At 62.7% G+C, this 19,133-nt stretch overlaps 2 protein-coding genes across 2 annotated transcripts; both read right to left on the bottom strand.

The window, feature by feature from the left end:
- Nucleotides 1-1,525: 1,525 nt before the first annotated feature.
- RNPEPL1 (arginyl aminopeptidase like 1) lies at nucleotides 1,526-9,918 on the bottom strand. Its single transcript, XM_043462168.1, has 11 exons — nucleotides 9,264-9,918; nucleotides 6,871-7,011; nucleotides 6,232-6,383; nucleotides 5,775-5,891; nucleotides 5,416-5,651; nucleotides 5,111-5,224; nucleotides 4,642-4,754; nucleotides 4,225-4,333; nucleotides 2,949-3,179; nucleotides 2,736-2,878; nucleotides 1,526-2,388 (listed from the first exon to the last, which is right to left on the bottom strand). Exons 1-11 carry the CDS (start codon nucleotides 9,798-9,800, stop codon nucleotides 2,128-2,130), a joined length of 2,154 nt encoding a protein of 717 aa, XP_043318103.1. The 5' UTR covers nucleotides 9,801-9,918; the 3' UTR covers nucleotides 1,526-2,127.
- Nucleotides 9,919-12,231: 2,313 nt separating this feature from the next.
- On the bottom strand, nucleotides 12,232-15,478 carry DUSP28 (dual specificity phosphatase 28). The gene is made up of 2 exons (XM_043462173.1): nucleotides 14,916-15,478; nucleotides 12,232-14,717 (listed from the first exon to the last, which is right to left on the bottom strand). Exons 1-2 carry the CDS (start codon nucleotides 15,468-15,470, stop codon nucleotides 14,589-14,591), a joined length of 684 nt encoding a protein of 227 aa, XP_043318108.1. The 5' UTR covers nucleotides 15,471-15,478; the 3' UTR covers nucleotides 12,232-14,588.
- Between the last annotated feature and the right edge of the window lie 3,655 nt (nucleotides 15,479-19,133).

Here is a 19,133-nt window from a genome sequence, read left to right as displayed (position 1 = left end):
GACGTCAGCCCCAGAAGGGACGAGCGGCCCTGTCAGGACACAGGACACAGGCCTGCGGCGGGGTGGGGGTGGGGCGCTGGCGGGGCCCACCACTGGAGGCCGTGGTATGCAGCCTCGAAACATCTGGTAAGACTCAACTGTGATGACTCACGGGGCAAATGACGTCCAGAATAACTCGCAGGTCCGGTGGAAGGGGTTGGGAAACCTTGGCAGCGTGCGTTGGTCACAGGCTGTGTTTGGCAAGATACCACGTGGGAGAAGATGGGCTGAGGAAAACATTCCCAGGTTTGCACAGCGTGGGGTAAAAGGAATGGAGAAAGGCTGGAACGTCCCGAAGGGCAGGTCAGAGCCAGGACGGACTGCGGCGACGATGCCGCTGAAGTGTGGGGGTCACCCCCACGAGGCCGTGGGCTTTCTTCTGAGCCTCCCAATGTCAGGCAGGGCCGTGCGGGGCAAAACGTGGCCACTGCCTGCTGAGCTGGGATCGGGACCTCAGGGAACCACAGAGTTTTTGAGGGCTGAACTGCCAAAGAAACCAGGAGCCTAGGACTAAAGAGTGTGATTGGAGACCTGAGAACAGCCGTGGCAGGGAGGAGGCTAAGGAAGCAGGTCAGCCCCACAGAGGGCTTGGCCAGAAGATGGGAGGACAGGCCCTTCCCAGGGGACAGCCGAGGGCTGCAGAGAGCCCAGGACTCGGGGGCCTGGGCCCACGGGCTCCAGCTTTGCTGCAGGGAGCGCTCCTGGGCCCCTGCTTCTCCCCCACAGGGCTTCCTGTTCACCACAGCAGGTGACTGGCCCTCCTGCTCCAAGTGTCTGGGCTCAGAGGAGCCACACCTGGCCCTGGCGCTAGGACAGCCCCCAAGAGTCTGGGCCACGACTGGGTGGGCTCGGGTCAGCTCCCGGGGGTGGGGGGTGTAGCAGGGAGGACAGTCACTGGGGCACTTGTGACCGGGTCTTGCCAGTGGGCCAGCTGACAGGTCACTCTGGGGTCTGAGCGTGTGACCCTGGGGGAGACCCTGCAGCGCTGAGTGGACCCACAGCAGAGGCGCGGCCCCAGGAACCCAGCCCCGTGGGCGGCCAGGAGGAGGGGGCCTGGACATTGCCCCTGGTCATCGTGGTGCATTGCTCCTGGCACCCACGGCTTGGCCGTGCCCCCAGGGGCGTCCAGCCCCACCTTCCCCTGGGCCAGCAAGGGCCGCAGCCCCTGCGCTCTGTCCTCCCAGGTCACATGCCTGCTGCTCACCTAGCCCTTTACTCCAGTTTGGGAGAAAGGCCCACAGCGGGGGTGCCGTGCCAAGTGCCCCCGGCTTCGGTGTTTGGGGGTCCTGGGGAGGCTGGTGCTCGGACCCTGGGGTGCAGAGCGGGGTGGTCAGGAGGGACCGGATGCAGGCAAGAGACCCAGCCTTGGGCAGCCCCCTCCTTCCCCGCCTCTGGCTGGAAGCCTGGGTCAGAGGACAGGGCTGTGAGCGGCTCTTCGGCCGCTGGGCAGCTGCGCAGGACAAGAGGCGGGACAGACAGGCCGGGGAGCAGTCTGCGAGTGGAGGTTTAATGGGACAATCGCGGTGACCCCGAGTGGAGGTCCCTCAGGGGGCCCAGCGTGGACCCCGGGCTTCCTGGGCCTCTTCCAGCAGGGTGGGCCTAGAAACAGCACCAGCGCCGCCTGCCTTCCTGCGTGTTATTGCTGCCCTGGCCCCGGGGCCTGGGACCCTGAGTTCCCTGAGGAGCTAAGGCTTTCCGGGGCCCCCCTCCCCAGGGACATCCACCGTCTGTCCGGTGCCCCGTCCCCCGCGGGGAGGGTGTGGGCATGTCTGCATCCTCGGCCCTAGGGCTGCCGGCCCTGGGGGCGGGGGGCGGGGGCCCAGGGCTCCGTGGATGCAGGCGTGCGGGGCGGGCGCAGCAGCCGGGCCCTCCTGGCGGGCAGAAGGCACAGTGTGGTGGTCGCCGTGGATCCAGGGCGGTGCCTGGCAGTCAGTGTTGAGACAGGAGGGCCCGCAGTGCAAGAGCGCTTGGGGGGGTAGGGGAGAGACGGGTCCACGGGACTCGGTCGGCCCTGGGAGGGCCCAGCAGAGCCCCCCGGCCGGGCCCGGGGCCCAGAAGGCACAATCGTGGTGTCTGGGAGGCGCAGCGCTATGCAGACACGTTGACATCCCTGAGAGAGATGGCGCCGCCCGGGGCCTCATCCCCGAGCAGCAGGCCTGGCTCCGAGTCCGCCGCAGCCCCGCCCGGCTCCGCGCCGGGGCCCAGGCCCTGCGATAGGATCTGCTGGATGGTCCGCCGCAGGTTGGGGTGCAGCCGGCCCTGCGTCTGGTAGAAGACCTCCAGGGCGAAGGACTTGAGGGCGCCAGTGCACAGGTCCTCGTATAGCGGGATGGTGTACATGCGCGACATCTGCGGGCGGCTGCGGGTCACAGGGCGCCCTGGTCCTCCCCCAGCCCCCCACATCCTCCCCTCCCCGCCCCAGGGCGCTCGGGCTGCAGGGGCTCTGCCAGGGCTCAGGCCTGGGGACCCAGCGACCCTTAGGCCTTAAGGAACTAAGATGCCCCTGGCGTGCACGCCCTGCAGCGAGGCCCCCGGACTCTGCTCCTGGCTTGGCCGGTGCCTGCCTGAGGTCTGCTGAGGTCTGGGCCCCACCCCATTCTCTGGGCTGCCCAGTCTGAGTGGCTGGGTGGGGGGGAGGGCAGGGGTCACCAGCTTGAGTGGCCGTGTGGGGGTAGGGCAGGCCTGTGCGGCCGCACCTGGCTCTCCAAGAAGCGCCGGACCCTGTGGAGATCTGGGTAGTAGTCGTTGCGGACCACGATCTGCAGCCAGCGGATGCGGATCTCGGCGTTCATGGAGTCCAGCAGTGAGGAGTAGCACTTGGACAGGCTCATCACCACCTCTGTTGGGGCCATGGCAGGTCAGGGCCGGTGACCCCCCACCCCTCCCACCCTGGCAGCTGCGGGACTCACCCTGGGGCAGCGGGGACCCATCCAGCAGCCGGTCCAGGAAGAGCGCCGTCTGGAAGGTCCTCCACTTGGAGATGTCGATGGCGCTGGCGGAGGCGGCTGCCTGGTCCAGGGGCTCGGCGGTCCACAGCTGGAAGAGGGCCTCCACGGGCCGGGTCAGGCTGGATCCCTGAGACAGGTCCGGCTCGGCCAGCGGGGGGCCCGTGGCATTCAGCCAGCGCTCGAACTCCAGCCCTGCAGCACAGACACACTCCTGGGTTCCCAAGCAGGCCTGCCTGGGAGACTGCAGACCCCGAGGGTGTGCCTGGGGGAGACCCTGCCAGGGTCTGGGAGCCCCAAGGGCAGGGGTGGCCTGGGGATGCCGCAGTCGGCTGCAGACCCTGCAAGCCACAGGTGGCTTCTGGGAAGGGGGCACAGAGGGCTGGAGCTGGGGACCAGGGACTCCCTGCCCGCCTGCGTCTCCCGGGCAGAAACAGTGAGGTGCCGTGAGCCCATAGGCAGAGGGGCGGGGTGGGGAGCACTGCCCTGGGAGAAGGCCATTCCTGCTTTAGAGACTGGAGCCTGGGCAGCTGTGGGGGCAAGTCCTGCCATTCCTGCCCCCCAGACCCTTGGAGCGCTTCCCAAACCTTCCCCAACACAGGGTCCCCGGCCCACACCTCACTGCGCTACCTCAAATCCTGAATCTCCCTGAGACAGCAGACCCTTCTCTGCTTTGGCCTAAGCTCTTGGACCAGGGACATCCTCGCGAACAGGCTGGCTGTCTTCAGCCTGCTCTGAGGCAAACTTCTCTCTGCTCCTGGATCCTGCCCCAGGCCCGCTGTGCAGTTTCCAAGGCTCTTTCTGGAACTGCCTACTCAGCTCTGCATGTATGCGTGCTCAATCGCTCTGTCGTGTCTGACCCTGTGCAACCCCACGGACTGTAGCCCGCCAGGCTCCTCTGTCCATGGAGTTCTCCAGGCAAGAACACTGGAGTGGGGCCCTCCTCCAGGGGATCTTCCTGACCCGGAGTCTCCTGTGTCTTCCACGTTGCAGGCATTCTTTACCCACTGAGCCACCTAGCCTAACTGCCACCTCCTCCAGGAAGCCGCCTGGGGCCCCTCCGGGCTGGGAATCGCACTCTCCTCTCTGTTCCTGCCACGTGGTCCAGCCTGAGTTCTACACCAACGAGTGAAAGTGGCTGCTGGCCGGCCAGAGCCCCCAGGCCCACTGTTATACCCCTGCCCCCTGACAGGCCAAGGGCGGGCCAGTGTGGACACACAGCCGGTGCGGGGGGCCTCACCTGCCCGGCAGTCCACACTCTGCTCCTTCAGCTCCGGGAAGAAGGTCAGGAAAGAGTCCAGCAGGTCCTGGGCCACCACGCTGGTGAACTTGTACTTGTCCACGTAGGCCTGCCGGGCGGAGCGGACTCAGCAAGCCCGGGGGCTGGGTGCGCCACTGTCCCCCTCCCCCCGAGCCGGGCCCAGCACACACCGCGGGAAAGGGCCCTGCGCCCAGGGCTCTGAGCAGGGGGAGGCAGGGCCAGGGCGGGCACGGGAGCGCCCACGGCTGCCGCAGGGGCCTGCCAAGCGGCTGAAGCTGAGAGGTGGGAGGGCCAGGAGCCCGATGAAAGCCCCGCTCACGGCCTCCACTGCTCCACCCCGACCCCAACCCCCGGGAGCCAGGAGGGGGCCAGGGGCCCAGGGAGTGGGCTGCTCACTCGGAGGAAGTCGTCAAAGCGCTGGGGGTCCCCACAGAGCTGGGACAGGTAGTACACGAAGCAGTAGCCCTTCTCGTAGGTGAACAGGTTCATCAGGTGGCTGGGGTTCACGCCTGTGAGGGAAACTGTGGCTCTGGGAGGCGCCCTGAGCCGCGCGGGTCCCCAGGGGTGGGGGCGGGATGGCGGTGGGGCGCTGCAGGGCAGGGGCCACTGAGGGCCCCGCTGCTCACGTCCAGATGCCCCGGAGCGTGGGGGGGGCCTGCCCTGCTGGGGGACCTTGGTGGAGGCCTCGGGTCCACACACTGGGGAGACGGGTGCTCAGTGCCCTCGAGAGGCGGCGCAGGCTGAGGGGGGAAGGCCCCCAGCCCCGGCCTCCGCAGAGAAGCCTCATGGGGACACAGGCCCCGCCTGGCTGGGCTGGGGTGGGGCCCGACGCCCGCGGGTGACGCGCGCAGGGCCGGGCGGGTACCTGGCTCCAGCTTGACCTGCAGCTTGCTGACCGGGCTGTCCTCTCCGAGAAGCTTCATCTGCCTGTGCAGGGCGTCCAGGCGGAAGGCTGTCTCCAAACAGGTGAAGGCCGCACCTGGACGGGCAGGGGCAAGGCCGCTGCCCAGGCTGCTCCCCGTCCTGCGCCCCAAGAGCTGCTCCCCGCCTCCACCCGCGGGGGACACACACAGACACACGCGCGCGGCAGGGCGGCTGCAGCCGCGGACCAGCCCCGTGCACGGTCCCGCCCTGACCCGGGGCACCACCATCCCGCCCCGCCCGGCGCACCGTGGGTCTCGGTGGTGATCCGCCGCTGGGCGTAGGTGGCCAGGCCCTCGCTCAGCCACATCTCTTCCCACGTGGCGTTGGTGACGGCGTTCCCGAACCAGCTGTGGGCCACCTCGTGGATGACATCGATGACCAGGAACTCGTCGCTCTCCAGGATGGAGGAGATGATGAAGGTGAGGCAGGGGTTCTCCATGGCCACGATGGGGAAGGACGGGGGCAGGAAGACAATGTCATACCTGCGCGGAGCCAGAGGTGGGGGCCGCAGGTGAGCCTCGCCTCCTGCCGCTTCTCGGCAGGCTGGGGGAGTGGCGCGCATGCCCTCGGACCCCTCTCGCGGCCGGCCGGGCTCTCACACATACCTGCCCCACAGGTAGGGCCCGTAGAGCCGCTCGGCCGCGCTCAGCCACTGCTCCACCGCGCCCGACAGCTTGCTGGTGGCCGTGGGCAGGAGGCACGGCTCGGCCCACACGCGGCTCCTGTCACGGGGGACACGGTGGGCGGGGGCCAGCCTGCCCCCAGCCCCAGCCCCCCACTGGGCCTTCCCTTTGCTTCTGGGCATGAAGACTGCCTGCCTACGCCCAGTGCGGGCCGGCCAACCGTCCAGCCGGCACCCGCCACCCACCCCACCGGTCCTTCCGACCACAGGGCGAGCGCAGCCGGGGGAGGACGGCCCCCGTGCAGTGACAGGCAGGCAGGGGCAGGGCTGGCCCCACTGGGCGGGATCACACAGGGCGGCCGCACAGGCAGGCTGCACGCCGGGCCCCGCCAGCATCTCCTGAGCCTGGACCCCCGGCAGCAAGCAAGAGGCGGGCCTACCTGGGCCCGATGTCTGCGGGCTGGAGATCCCCGGCCACGAGGGCCACGAGGTAGGCAGGCACGGGGTGCTCCATGTGGAAGCGGTAGACGCCCTCCTCCTCCACGTAGGTGCTCTGTGTGGCGCTCATCAGGACCTGCACCCCCGACGGGGCCTGCGTCCCAGGAGGCCCCGCCCATCAGGACAGCGTGTCCCCCACAGGGAGCCCCACGCCCCCATGGGGGCCACCCCGTGTCCCCGGTGGGGACCCCATGGCCCGGTTGGCAAGCCCCATGTCCGTGGGAGAGGCCCCACCACCTGGGTCAGGCAGCCACACCGCTAGGGAGCCTCCCGTTCCCCGTCAGGGACCCCCCACGCTGCTCGGGGCACCCCCAGCTCCTGGCCCACACACCTCTCATCCCAGTCAGGAGTGGACGTGGGGCCAGGGGGCTGCCAGGAGCGCTGGGACCCGGCCACTCTGCCTGCCCCCTCCCTGCATTGGCGTCCCGGGGCTCAGGTTGTCGAGGACCCTGACGTGGGCAGGCTGCCCCTCCTGCACGGCGGGCAGGGTGTGCTCCTTCTCAGAGGGCCGCCTGGGTGGCAGCTGGGGAGCAGGCCCAGGAAGGTAAAGGTCAGGAGCAGGGCCAGCTGCCGGCACTGACCTTGACCACGGCTGAGTAGGTGCACTTGACGGCAGGCGTGTCGAAGCACGGGAAGAAGGACCGGTTGCAGACGGAGTGGCCCTGGGTGAACACGAAGGGCTTGGCGCTGCCGTAGGTCAGCTCTGGGTCCAGCCACCAGATCTGCAGTGGGTGGTGGGCAAGGGGTCAGCTCTGGCCGGGGCGCCCTCCCCAGGACAGCGGGCTGAGCCCTCCTGGAGACCACAGCTGCAGGCAGATGGCCCCGCCCCGCCAGGGAGCCGTCCCTCAGGTGCTCCGGCACACCACCGCCCCCAGCCTGCCCAGGCCAACTCAGCACTCTCCTTCTCAATGCCACCAAGCATCATGATGTCTCCAGGAAGGGCGTCTGGAGGCTGGGGGTCTCCCCAACCCAGCTGCACCCACTCTGTGGGGTCCCGAATCTGTCTCCCACGTCCCCTCTGCCGGGACAATGTGGTCACTGAGGCCAATTGGACGGGTCTTCAGTGACCAAATGCACACAGGTCCCCTCAGGGCCGTGACGGAGGGCCCCCAGCCCCCTGCAAGCAACAGGCCCCAGGACAGCAGCCACAGCTGCTTGCCACTGGGGGCCCCAGACCAGGACCGCTGCTGGGGGCTGTCCGTGCCGAGACCCCAGGGGTGGGGGACCCCAGACCCTGGATCACTGCTTGGGGCTATATGTGCTGAGACCCCAGAGGTGGGGGCCCCAGACCAGGACCGCCGCTGGGGGCTGTCCATGCCGAGACCCCAGAGGTGGGGACCCCAGATCCTAGCGGATGTCCTCCAGGCCTGCAGGGCTGCCTATCCAGTTCCTGCAGACCAGCCAGGCCACTGTCAGCCTTCATGGACTTCTACAAAACTTCTTTTTGACTTCTATGTCTCTGTTCTCTGCCCGTGCAGAGCCTGCGGCGGTATCTTCCTTTTCTGCTGACCCCTAGGGCTGACCCAGATGTTCAGAAAGCCTCTCTGGGGAGACTGTTCAAAAATGCAAGCTCCTGGGTCTGGCCACCTAGGAGTGGGACCTAGGAACCTGCATTTCACCCCCCACCCCCACCCCAGGTCCTGGGATAAGCGGTCCCTGGCTCATGCTGGGGACAGGTCCCCGTGGTTGGGCTGCTGGGGACAGAGTCAGGCCAGCAGGGTGGCCTGTTGTGGGCCCTGGTCCCACCACTCTCCGACCACTCTGCTGGTCTTAGGTGGACCAGACACGTGGGCTCCAAGGTCAGGGAGAACCATATCCTCTGTTTTCACGGCTGTGGTGGGAGCCATGCGCGCCAGCTGTCAGAGCCCCAGAAGGCCCCTGGCAGGCAGCAGGGGCCAGACTGGCAGGGCAGGGGCCAGGACGGCAGGCAGCAGGGGCCAGGCAGGCAGGGCAGGGGCCAGGCCGGCAGGCAGCAGGGGCCAGGCAGGCAGGGCAGGGGCCAGGCCAGCAGGCAGCAGGGGCCAGGCAGGCAGGACAGAAGCCAGACTAGCAGGGCAGGGGCCAGGCGGGCAGGGCAGGGCCAGGCCGGCACACCTGCAGAAGCTCACAAAGGGGTGAGGTGGCAGCTGGGGGCTCCTGGGAGACGTGCAGAAAGCCCGCAGGTGTGTGTCTGGCCTAGGCTCTTCCTGATTTCTCCTTGATGGCTCCTGGCCTGATGCCTTTCCGTCACCGTCTATTCACATGCCACGGCGGTGACGGATGGAACCTCCTGGGGCCTCCCAGAGCTACTTGAATGTTGTGTGTTGTGGGTTACAGTCACAAATGTGCTGTCCACACAGGGACCCAGGAACCCCCATGCTCCATCATGAATGCCCCCCTGCGGTGGAAGGGTGCTGTCTGAGCTGCCCAGTTTTCCTGCCGAACTTCTGGGCAGCGGGTGCTCCGTGTCCAAAGCCCCTCAGAGCCTGTGTGTGTCTGTGTTGGGGACGTGGGGTCAACCTGCTGGAGTGCCCGCCAGCCCCCAGGCGGCCTGAAGCATCAGAGCCGATCCAGGCCTCTCGGTCTCCCACGCCGGCAAGTCTGTCTCTCTTGCCACCCCCAGGGAACAGTCCTCTGAAGCCCGGGTCACACGGAGGCCCTTGGTCGCAGTGCCAGGCTCTGGCAGATGCATGGCTTGGCATGCGCTCACCAGAAGCTGCCCCTGTCCCCAGGCAGGGACCCGTCCCTGCACAGCTGAAGGGAGAGGCGTCCCTGGCGGCACGCAGGGCCCTGTCCCTGGGCCCCGGGACCAGCACCCGGCGGCTCACTCGGTCCAGGACTCCTAAGGGCTCCCCTGGCACCAGCTGGGAAGCCCCGCCGGCGCCTGGACAGGACTCCGTGGCCGGCTCGAGGAGAGCCGGGCTGGCCACCCTCTGCAGGTGTCGCAGGCGCAGCGCCCCCAAGAACGCCCCCCTAGCCCGGCAGCAGGACTCACGGCGGGGGCGTCGGTCGAGGTGTAGCGCAGGATGACCTGGAAGGGCTGGTGCGCCTGCAGCTCAGGGGGCAGCGTGACGGTGAGCGAGGAGCCATAGTCGGTGAACGGGTCCACCCTGAAGGCCAGCGGGCAGCAGGCGGGCTCCGCGCCGGGCGCCTCGCAGAAGGCGGGCAGCGGCGGCGGCGGTGCGGGTCCCGGCCCGGGGGCAGCAAAGGCGAAGGCGCAGGGCGGCTCGGCGGCGGTGGCGGCGGCGGCGGGGGCGCGGCGGAAAGCGGCCGAGTGCAGGCGCAGGGCCGGGTGCGCGTCGAGCACGAGCGCGCGGGGCGCGGGGCGCCGCGCGCACAGCTCGAGCACCAGGCAGCCGGCCAGCTCGCGCGCCTCGGGCCGCAGCTCCAGGCCGAGCTGCAGGTGGCGGAGGCGGAAGAGCTGCGCGCTGGAGGCCGAGGCCACGTCCAGGGCGGGCGGCGGCTCGGGCGGCGGGCGGGCGGGCGCGGCCTCGGCGCCGGGCGCCTTGCGGCAGCAGCACTGCGCCGCCATGGCCGCCGCGCTAGGTGAAATCCATGGGCGGCGGCCGCCCGGGGCCGCGGGGAGCGGGCGAGGGGCGCCGGGCGCCGGGCGGCGGGGCGCGGGCACAACAGGAAGTCGCGCCGGGAGCCGCCCGGCCCGGCCCCGCGCCGTGCGCCGCCCCGCTCCGGCTCCGCTCGGCCGCCGCCGCCGGGGGCGCTGTGCGCGGGGAGACCGGGCCGCTGGGGACGCGGGGCCTGGGGCGCCGTGCGCGGGGGGCCGGGGCGCCCGCGGCTCAGTGAGTGGGGAAACCGAGGAGCCGGAGGGCTGACAGCGCGGCTGGGGGCCGTGAGCCCGGGCGCTGTGCGTGGGCCCGGGGGCGCTGTGCGCTGGGCTGCGACCCTGAACCAGGTGCGATGCGTGGGGCCGGCGCGGCCGCTGTGTGCAGGTGGCCCCGGCACTGGGCTGGAGGAAGGGGAAGGCGCGGGGACCCGGGCGCGCTGGAGGTTCCTCGGGCACCCACTGCTGGGACACCTGGGTCAGGGAAGTGTTACTCGTCCGTTCCAGAACCTCGGGCCTGGAGAAAAATGCAGTGATTCCCATCACCCTGACCCGTTCCCCTGTGAGACCAGTGGTCTGTGTTATGTGCCATGTGGGGCATGGTGGTGGCTCTGGAACCTTGAGACTGTACCCTCAGATGTATGAGGCTTCTTAGATTGAAATTAAATAGAATTAGAAGTTCAGGTTCTCCGTTGCACTAGCCCTATTTCAGGGTCTCCATGTGTGTTTGGAGGGTCATGTCAGGCTAGTGGGGCTTCCTCGGTGGCTCAGTGGTAAAGAATCTGCCCCCCAGTACAGGAGATGCATGTTTGATCCCTGGGTCGGAAAGTTCCCCGGGAGAAGGGAATGACAACCTATTTCAGGGTTCAGGTCCTGGAGAATCCCATGGACAGAGGAGCCAGGTGGACTACAGTCCATGGTGTTGCAAAGAGTTGGACACGACTGAGCAAGCATGCATGCAACAGGCTAGTAGCACCATACTGGACAGAGCAGGTATTTCATCATCAGAGAAAGTCCTGTTGGACTCTGCTGCCTTCAGGGCTGTCCAGGCCCTGGAGGATGATTGTTTAGGTGGTGAATGCTGGGCAGTCACGAGACCTGGCCAGCCTGTCACTCCACTCTCGCCCAGGCCCGTCCAGACACTTGGGCCTGAGGGGTGGCTGGAGACCAGTGAGGATGCTCAGAGACCAGCATTGGTCAAATGCTGGTTCAAAGCCAGGAACGAGAGGGGCCGCCAAGGTGTTGCTCTCATCATTGTGGGAGAATTGAGGTCCTCAGGGAGACGGGACCTTTTGGCCTGGAGTCCCACCCACCGCTCTCCCTGCTCCGTGTCTGTGGCACAGCTGGGGCCTGACGCACGCTGCACTCGACCTCGATGGCATCCCTGAGGGGTGTTTAATCGCTTTGGACTCAGTATCTCCATCTGTCACTCTGTGATCCTGCCTGCCTTCCCTACTTGGGGCTGGGGGGCGGGCAGGGTGGGACTGCCGAGCTGAGGACCCATGTTCACGGAGTCAGCACCCGCACTGAGGCATCTCTTCAACTTGCCCTGTGTGTCATTTTAGCCTCGGGGACACAAGCTCCTGTCGGGGCCCCCACCCCAAACTCACCAGCCACTTAGAGGAAGGGGTTCAGCCCTGCATCCGAGACTCAAGATGGGGGAGAACTGGGTCTGATCAGTCCTTAGTGCCTTTAGGGGGCCCAGCGCCTGCCCAGAGGCCAAGGGCAGAGTGTTTTAGATGGCACTCCCAGCGTGAGCAGCCTTTTGGAGCCATCCTTAAAATTCTCCCGGCCAATGGGGCTGGAGCTGGAAGACCATCAAGGACTGTGTGCGGGCACCCACACCGGCCTGCCCTAAGCACCTGCAGGCACATCTGCCAGCCCCCTGCACAGGCTAAGTTAACCTCAGGGGGCTTCTTGCCCTCCTGCTGCCCTGGCCTTCGAGAGCAGGGGTTGGGTCTCGTCCTTTCTCTCCTGGAGGGCCCTGGGCACCTCCCGGTGGTCTGTCCCACACACAGGACCAGTGGGGTAGGTGCAGTCGTGTAGGTCTGGAGGAGCTGTTAGCTCCTCCCTGGGCCGTGCCTTCCACCCCACGTTTTTATAAGGAACCAACACCAGTCAGTCTGAAGGAGCAAACATGTTTCACAGCACTAAAGGCAGCCCACCAAGGCACTTGTGAACTGTGAAGGGCACAGTGGTCGTCTCCATTCTCCACCTCGTCCCTGTCCAGCGGAGGACGGTGCCTTCGGTGTTGGGGGTCAGGGGCGCTGCTTTGCTGACAGAGGTCCAGGGTGCAATGTACCCTCCTCCCCCAGTCCACCTGGGGGAGAGGAGCCGGGAGTTTGGGACTGCCGGAGGCTGGGGTTTCTCCCATAGGAATTTTCATACACCAGCTTTTTTTAAAAATTATTTTATTTTTTTTGACCGTGGTGGGCCTTTGCTGCTGCTGAGTTGTGCTGGCAGGGGCTGCTCTTCTTGCGGTGTGCGGGCTTCTCACTGCAATAGCTTCTCTTGTGGAGAAGAGGCTGTAAAGCGCAGGCCTCCGCAGTTCTGTGGCGCACGGGCTTTGCTGCCCCGCGGGATGTGGGATCATCCTGGACCAGTGTCCCTTGCATTGCAAGGTACAGTCTTAACCACTGGACCACCAGGGAAGCCCCATACACCAGCCTGTGGATGGTCCAATCCTGACTGGCTTGGTGGGCGGAAGCGCCTGCACCCAGCCTTCTCCCGATGGACACAGACTGGGTGCCCCTGTTAAAGTGTGCGGGCACTGGGAGGGGAGCGGGTCCCTGGCCTCATCTGTTAGCGGGTGGACACGGCAGTGGGAGGGCTTCCAGGAGGCCCGTGGGGGTCAGGTGGGGGCTGTGCTGTCCCTGGGACAGAGGTCTGAGGCATGCCTGGCCTCTAGCGGCAGGCAGACGTGGACGGTTCTCCGACTGGAGCTGGGAGACCAAAGCCTGACCCGGGCTCTGACACCCATGCACCCGTGTCACCCGAGGCCACGTCAGCAGGTCAGGGGGTGTGCAGCAAGGGTACCACGAGCACACAGGGAAAAGATCTGGGCTCAGGTCCTGGCTGTAGACCTCCCAGCTGGGCACACCACTCAGCTCGCCTGAGGGCACAGATGGAGCCACAGCGGCCTCACCTGCCACGCGGAGACAACGGCAGGCGCTTGTTTACAGGTAGATGGGAAAGCAACACGAGCTGTGAGGGGCCTGCGGGGACTGGGCGGCAGCTGGCGAGCCCTCCATAAAGGTGGCAGAAGTCGGGTTATGACGAGGGCTGTGGCTCTTAGAGATGGGCGCCGCTGCTGACCTGCAGGGGGTGGGGCATGCTCTGAGCCAGGGGCCATCGCGCTGGCAGAGCAGGAGCAGGAAGGCTGAGGAGGACGAGGCCCCTTCACAACCGCCCCAGGGCCTCGCTCACAGCGCAGGCTCCCAAGCTTCACCCTTTGGGCTCTGCTTGGTCAGAGGTTTTCATCTGCAGGTAGGATGCTTCCATCTGGGACACACCTGGACAGAGGCTGAGACCCCGCTTAGCCAGTTGGGGGTCCTCAAGGCACACATCAGAGTTGCTCTGCTCAATGACTGACACTTTTTTTTGGGGGGGGGTTGCTGTGCAGCTTGCAGGATCCTAGTTCCCCAACCAGGGACTGACCCCAGGCCTCAGCAGTGAAAACGCCGAATCCTAACCACTAGACCTCCAGGAAACTCCCCGACCTTGACTCTGAAGGGGCAGCAGGGCTTCGCTGTGCTGGAACTTGGGGTACTGCGCTCACGCCGCTCAGGACTCCCGGGTTGTGCAGGAGACCATGGAGGGCACAGCACAGTGTAGGCGGGACCACTCGGCCCTTCGAGATGAAGGCTCCACACACCCCACTAGGAGGACCAGGACCTGAGGCACTGGCTGAGGGTCAAGGGAAATGATAAACACCAACTGCGGTATTTTATCCATTATTTTGTTATCTGTACACTTGTATGTGTTAACCGGGGACTACATCATCTGTAATTCATGTATTATCCCTTTTTTCCTTTACTCTCTCCCCTTTATCTTATTTAGGGAGTGTTGAGGGTGATTAATTTTCTAGTATAGTCTTCAGGCTGTAGGATGCCCAGATGAGGTGCCTCTGAACCAGAGTAATCAGTGCACTCAGACACATGGGTGGTCAGTGTGGTCTGGGCCTGACCTTGGCCAAAACTGGAAGGTCAGTAAGGTAGGAAGTGGGTGTGGGCACAGAGAGCCCCAAGGGAGCCCAAGCTGAGTCTGTCACAGAGCCTCGAACCCGCACCTGTGTGGCACAGCAGCTCCGAGTCTGTTTCGGAAAGCCACGGTGGCCTGAGCTGGTGGCAGGCTCGAATGTGGAAGGAAGCCAGGGGTAGGGTGGCAGGCCCTCGTGACTCCTGTGGTTTCCCCATCTCCTGACCTTGGCTCCCCGCCCTCCACCTCTCCGTAGTAAATGTCTTTCTGGCTCAGTTTTCCCGAGTGGTTTTGATGTTCCTGATCAAGCCCTGTTTAGTAAACCTGAGGACCAGGGGAGGAACGGTTCCCCAGTTCTCTGCGGACATACCCCTACACTACCATCAAGCGGGGACAGAGAGCTTTGGGAAGCTGCAGAAAATAAAAACTCCGTGGGACGTGAGACAGGAGAGGACGGCCCAGCCTCCCGTCAGTGCATGCACTACATCTTCCCACCTCGAGGATGCAGGAGACCCCCGAGCGTCCTACTTTGGGGTTGGTTGGTCGTCCTCCAGGGCTGACCGCTCAGGGCTCACTCGGGCCCGAGGGCTCCCTGGGCAGGAGGGACCGCGACTGCAGGGCCTCCTCGTACTTCTGGAGCTGGGACCAGAAGCCCGGGTTGGGCTCGGCAACTGGGCGGGCGCTCTTCACTGTCTGCAAAGAAGAGGCTGCGGCTAGACCCCCGCGCAGCGCTCCCCGCGAGGTCCACAGACGCCCCGCCCCCGCCAACGCCCGGAGGCCCCGCCCCCATGGGCGCGCCCCGCCCCGCCCCGCCCGGAAGTGTCTCCCCAGGCGGCGGAGCCCGCCGCTCCCGGAAGGTCGTGCCGCTCCCCGCCGGAAGTCCCGCCCTACCCGGAAGGCCCGCTCCAGGCTGAGGCCGCGGTGACGCATCAGGTAGGCGGTGCAGACAGCGGCCGAGCGGCTGCGGCCGTTCTTGCAGTAGACGAGGCAGGCGCCCCCGGCGCGCACCGCGGCTTCCATGGCGGCGCAGGTGGGCTCCAGGTGCGCTAGCAGGTCCTCCGCCGGGTCGTCGAACACGGGCACGCGCAGCTCGGCGACGCCGGGCGCGCCCGGGCCCGGCTGCTGGCGCGAGACGTTGACGCACAGGGTGACGCCCGCGCGCGCCAGCCGCTCCGACGCGGACGCGGCGCGCGAGTTCCCGAGGAAGAGCGAGGGGGCGACGCGCACGAAAGGCGGCGGGGACGCCGTGGCGTCCGCGCGCCGTCCGGCCTGTGCCGGGTCCATGGCCGGCTCCCGGGCGCCCGGCCCGGGAGTCTTACTTTGGGCAGTCGGGTGGCCGGCCGACGCCCCCGGGTCCCGCAGGCCGCCCCTCCCCATCCCCGGACAGGCCCCCGGGGTGGGTGTGCGGGAGCGGCCACGCCCAAAAGGCCCTGGCCGCCGCCTCATTGGCCAGGTCTGAGCGAGTGAGGCCTCCTCTGATTGGCTGGCGGTGGGGGGTGCGGCCGTTAGCGTGGTCATCGGGAGAGTCTGATTGGCCGCAGACATGTGGGCGGGTTCAGGTTCCTGGATTGAATAAGCCCTCACCTGTGCTGGAGGCCAGACCCGGGCTGGCTGAGGCGCGCGAGGTCTGAGAGCTTCGACCTCGCGGTCCTGTTGCACCGTGAGGGTTCCAGCTGGGTCGGGCAGCGGGCGGCCGGCTTCTCAGGTTGTGGCTGACGCGCTGAGCCAGGGCCCTATCGCAGAGTCTCATCTGGGCACTGACCAGTCATTACTTCTCTTACAAGCGCATTTACCTGGTGAGATGCCCCTTCGGTTCAGTCGCTCAGTCGTGTCCAACTCTTTGCGACCCCATGGACTGCAGCACGCCAGGCCTCCCTGTCCATCACCAACTCCTGGACCTACTCAAACTCATGTCCATCCAACCACCTCATCCTCTGTCGTCCCCTTCTCCTGCCTTCAATCTTTCCCAGCATCAGGGTCTTTAAAGACGAGTCAGTTCTTTGCATCAGGTGGCCAAAGTATTGGAGTTAAAGCTTCAGCATCAGTCCTTCCCCTTAGTACAGCTTTATGTTTATTCCTTTATGTTCTCTGCTTCCTAATAAATCACTCTGTGTCATTTCTGCATTTTATTTTATTGTAAAACATGGATATATAAAATAAAGCTATTTACCTTTAGTATTTCCATTTTTCATAGACGAGTTTTTCTGTGATTTTTCCTCTTTTTTGGGTTATTACTGTAGCTTTAAAGAGTTACACAGTTTCCACTTAAGAAGACCTCTTCAACAGATTTTTCTGATGTCCAGTGTCTTTCAGGGGCCGGTTTCACTGAAAATTAGCTGTTTTGCAGTTGTGTATGCATCTAGTTATTGGTGTTTCAATTCTATTCTAATAATATTGAAACATTTCTGATTTTCAATCTGTTGGACCAGAAATTTTTCTCCAGTGTAGGGATCCCCAACCTCTGGCCTATGGGCTAGTACCTCCTATCAGCTCAGTGGCAGCATTAGGTTAGAAATAAAGGGCACAAGAAATGTAATGTGCTTGAATCATCCCAAACAAACCCCCAACCCCAGCCCATGGAAAACTTATCTTCCATGAAACTTGTCCCTGGTGCCGAAAAGGTTGGAGACCACTGCTCTAGTACTTCCCTACCCCCCCCCCCCCACACACACATATGAACACACACTACTCGTAAAATGAACCTCTGCAGTCTTTCTGGGTGACCTCAATTCTCTCCATTCCAGCCAAAGCTACCAAGCTTGGTAACTGTCAGATATTTTTTGCTACTTGGTGCTCTCTCTTGAGCTGAAGATTGAAATGTTGGTCTGTAACCAGGTCTTCACTGGCTGTAGGTCCAGACATCACCTAATTTCCAGCATCCACGTCCCTTTCTGTGCCCTAAGGAGGGATTCTGACTTTTCCTGAATGGGTTTCTCATTTCCCATTTCCCCAGAGTTCACAGGAGCCATCCAGCTAGGTGGGAGTACTGGTCCCCCAGCTCCAGAATCAGGCTTCTGATGACACTCCAGTCAGTGACATCTATCCCCATGATTGCTTTAGGGCAGGGTTTGGGCTGTCATAGAAACCAAAGAGGACTTCCCTGGTGACTCAGGCAGTAAAAGCGTCTGCCTACAACTGGGAGACCCGGGTTTGATCCCTGGGTTGGGAAGATCCCCTGGAGAAGGAAATGGCAACCCATTCCAGTACTCTTGTCTTGAAAATCCCATGGATGGAGGAGCCTGGTAGGCTACCGTCCATGGGGTCACAAAGAGTCGGACACAACTGAGCGACTTCACTTTTTTTCATGAACCAAAGATGGGAGAGGGGCTTGGAAACCTGTCCTGTCCTTATGACCACAAAGGGAAACCAGCCTTGGATGAAACCACATGGAAGAAACCATCCTCAATGACACTTGGGTACTGAAGCAAACCAAACCTGAAGAGCCTCCAGCTTCTGGACTCTGGTTTCCTGAGCCAGCCAGTCATCCTTTATTGTTGGATGTCTGAGATGAGTTTTCTGTTCCAAGGCCTTTTAACTTATAACCTCACACTCCTTTCACCACCTTGAGTTAATGAATGGGTAACAATTCATGCTGAGTATCTCAAGTCCATTCTCTCCCTTGATTGCTATGTTTGTTTACAGGACACTCTTTTGGACTTGACACCATACTCGTGCAGGGAGCCTTCTAGCCTTTCTCACTGCAGCCAGAATACACTTTTTAAAGCATTGAGTTTCTGAATGTTGGTCCTGATTCAGCAGGTCGGCAGGATCCATTAGTGGGTTGTAAAGGAAATCAGTCCTGAGTATTCATTGGAAAGACTGATGCTGAAGCTGAAACTCCAATACTTTGGCCACCTGATGTGAAGAACTAACTCATTGGAAAAGACCCTGATGCTGGGGAAGATTGAAGGCAGGAGGAGAAGGGGACGTCAGAGGATGAGACAGTTGGATGGTATCACCAACTCAATGGACATGAGTTTGGGTAAACTCCGGGAGTTGGTGATGGACAGGGAGGCCTGGTGTGCTGCAGTCCATGGGGTCGCAAAGAGTTGGACACGACTGAGCGACTGAACTGAACTGAAAACATAACTCAAGATTCTCAGGTTGGGCATTTTTTTCAGTTGAAACCAGCTGCCCACTAGGCCTTGGCCCAGTGGTTCTCAAAGTGTGGTCCAAATTTCAGCAGCATCTGGGAACATGGTAGGAATGCACATTCTCAGGGTCTATCTAGTCCGGACCTGCTGAACCAGAAGCTCTAGGAGTGAGACGCAGGAAGCTACGTGTTACCATGCGCTCCAGTGATTCTGATACAAGACAAAAATCTAAGCATGATTTGGTCAATATAAAAAGCCACTTAAAAAAAAGAAAAGCCACTTAAAGCTTTTCTCTCTGGGTCAGCAGAGGCTTTGCTCATAGCGCACTTGGCTCCTGGCTGTGCCTTCCAGTTTCCCGTCCTTTCTTCCTGTGAACTTAAAAGCACTTGAGAAACAATCTGCTGAAAGAATCCTTTTGGAATTTTTTAAAAGATTTTTTTCCCCCCGTAAATCCTTTACAGTTGTCTCACATGCATCTAATTTTGATTGCAGTTTTATAAAGTGACTTTTGTTGACTTTTCCAAGCCTTCAGCTGAATTTTAATAGAAACATAACTCTGCTTCCCCATCCGCATGTCATCAGTCATACTTCACTGAATTTCATAACTATGATAGGTTCAGCCAGCATTTTCAGGTTTGCAAACACTGTGGCTGGTAACATGAGCAACTAACATGCTGAAAACCAGTCGTCCTAAAGGTCAATTTGCTGAATTTTTATCAAGTTTACCAATTCACCAAAAACTTTAAAAACTATTATTCTTGAATATTGTCAATGAATATTAACGTATTGTTCCTATGAAAATTTTCTTTTTGGATATATTCTTTAGTATCATTGTAGGATTTGTATCAATTTATGGAAATAAGGCTTTTTAATCTTTGTTTTTTTAAAAATACCAGTGCACATATTCTTATGAACATAAACAACATTTCAGCATTTTATATTGTTTTTTCCAGTTTATAGAAGCTCCCAGAACACCTTTTCCTTTGTGGCCACATGTTAGTATTTAGAATTGCTT

The sequence above is a fragment of the Cervus canadensis genome, chromosome 2, assembly GCF_019320065.1.
Source record: "Cervus canadensis isolate Bull #8, Minnesota chromosome 2, ASM1932006v1, whole genome shotgun sequence".
Classification (NCBI taxonomy): Eukaryota; Metazoa; Chordata; class Mammalia; order Artiodactyla; family Cervidae; genus Cervus; species Cervus canadensis.
This window is presented reverse-complemented; position numbering and strand designations above follow the sequence as displayed.

Excerpts from the sequence above, each read along its gene's own strand:
- RNPEPL1 (XM_043462168.1), bottom strand. The coding sequence starts at position 9,800 with ATGGCGGCGCAGTGCTGCTGCCGCAAGGCGCCCGGCGCCGAGGCCGCG. Across the intron at positions 5,225-5,415 it reads GATCACCACCGAGACCCACG|GTGCGGCCTTCACCTGTTTG; the intron begins GTGCGCCGGGCG and ends CTGCCCGTCCAG. Across the intron at positions 3,180-4,224 it reads GAGTGTGGACTGCCGGGCAG|GGCTGGAGTTCGAGCGCTGG; the intron begins GTGAGGCCCCCC and ends TCTGTGCTGCAG.
- DUSP28 (XM_043462173.1), bottom strand. The coding sequence starts at position 15,470 with ATGAGGCGGCGGCCAGGGCCTTTTGGGCGTGGCCGCTCCCGCACACCC. Across the intron at positions 14,718-14,915 it reads GCCTGGAGCGGGCCTTCCGG|ACAGTGAAGAGCGCCCGCCC; the intron begins GTAGGGCGGGAC and ends TCTTCTTTGCAG.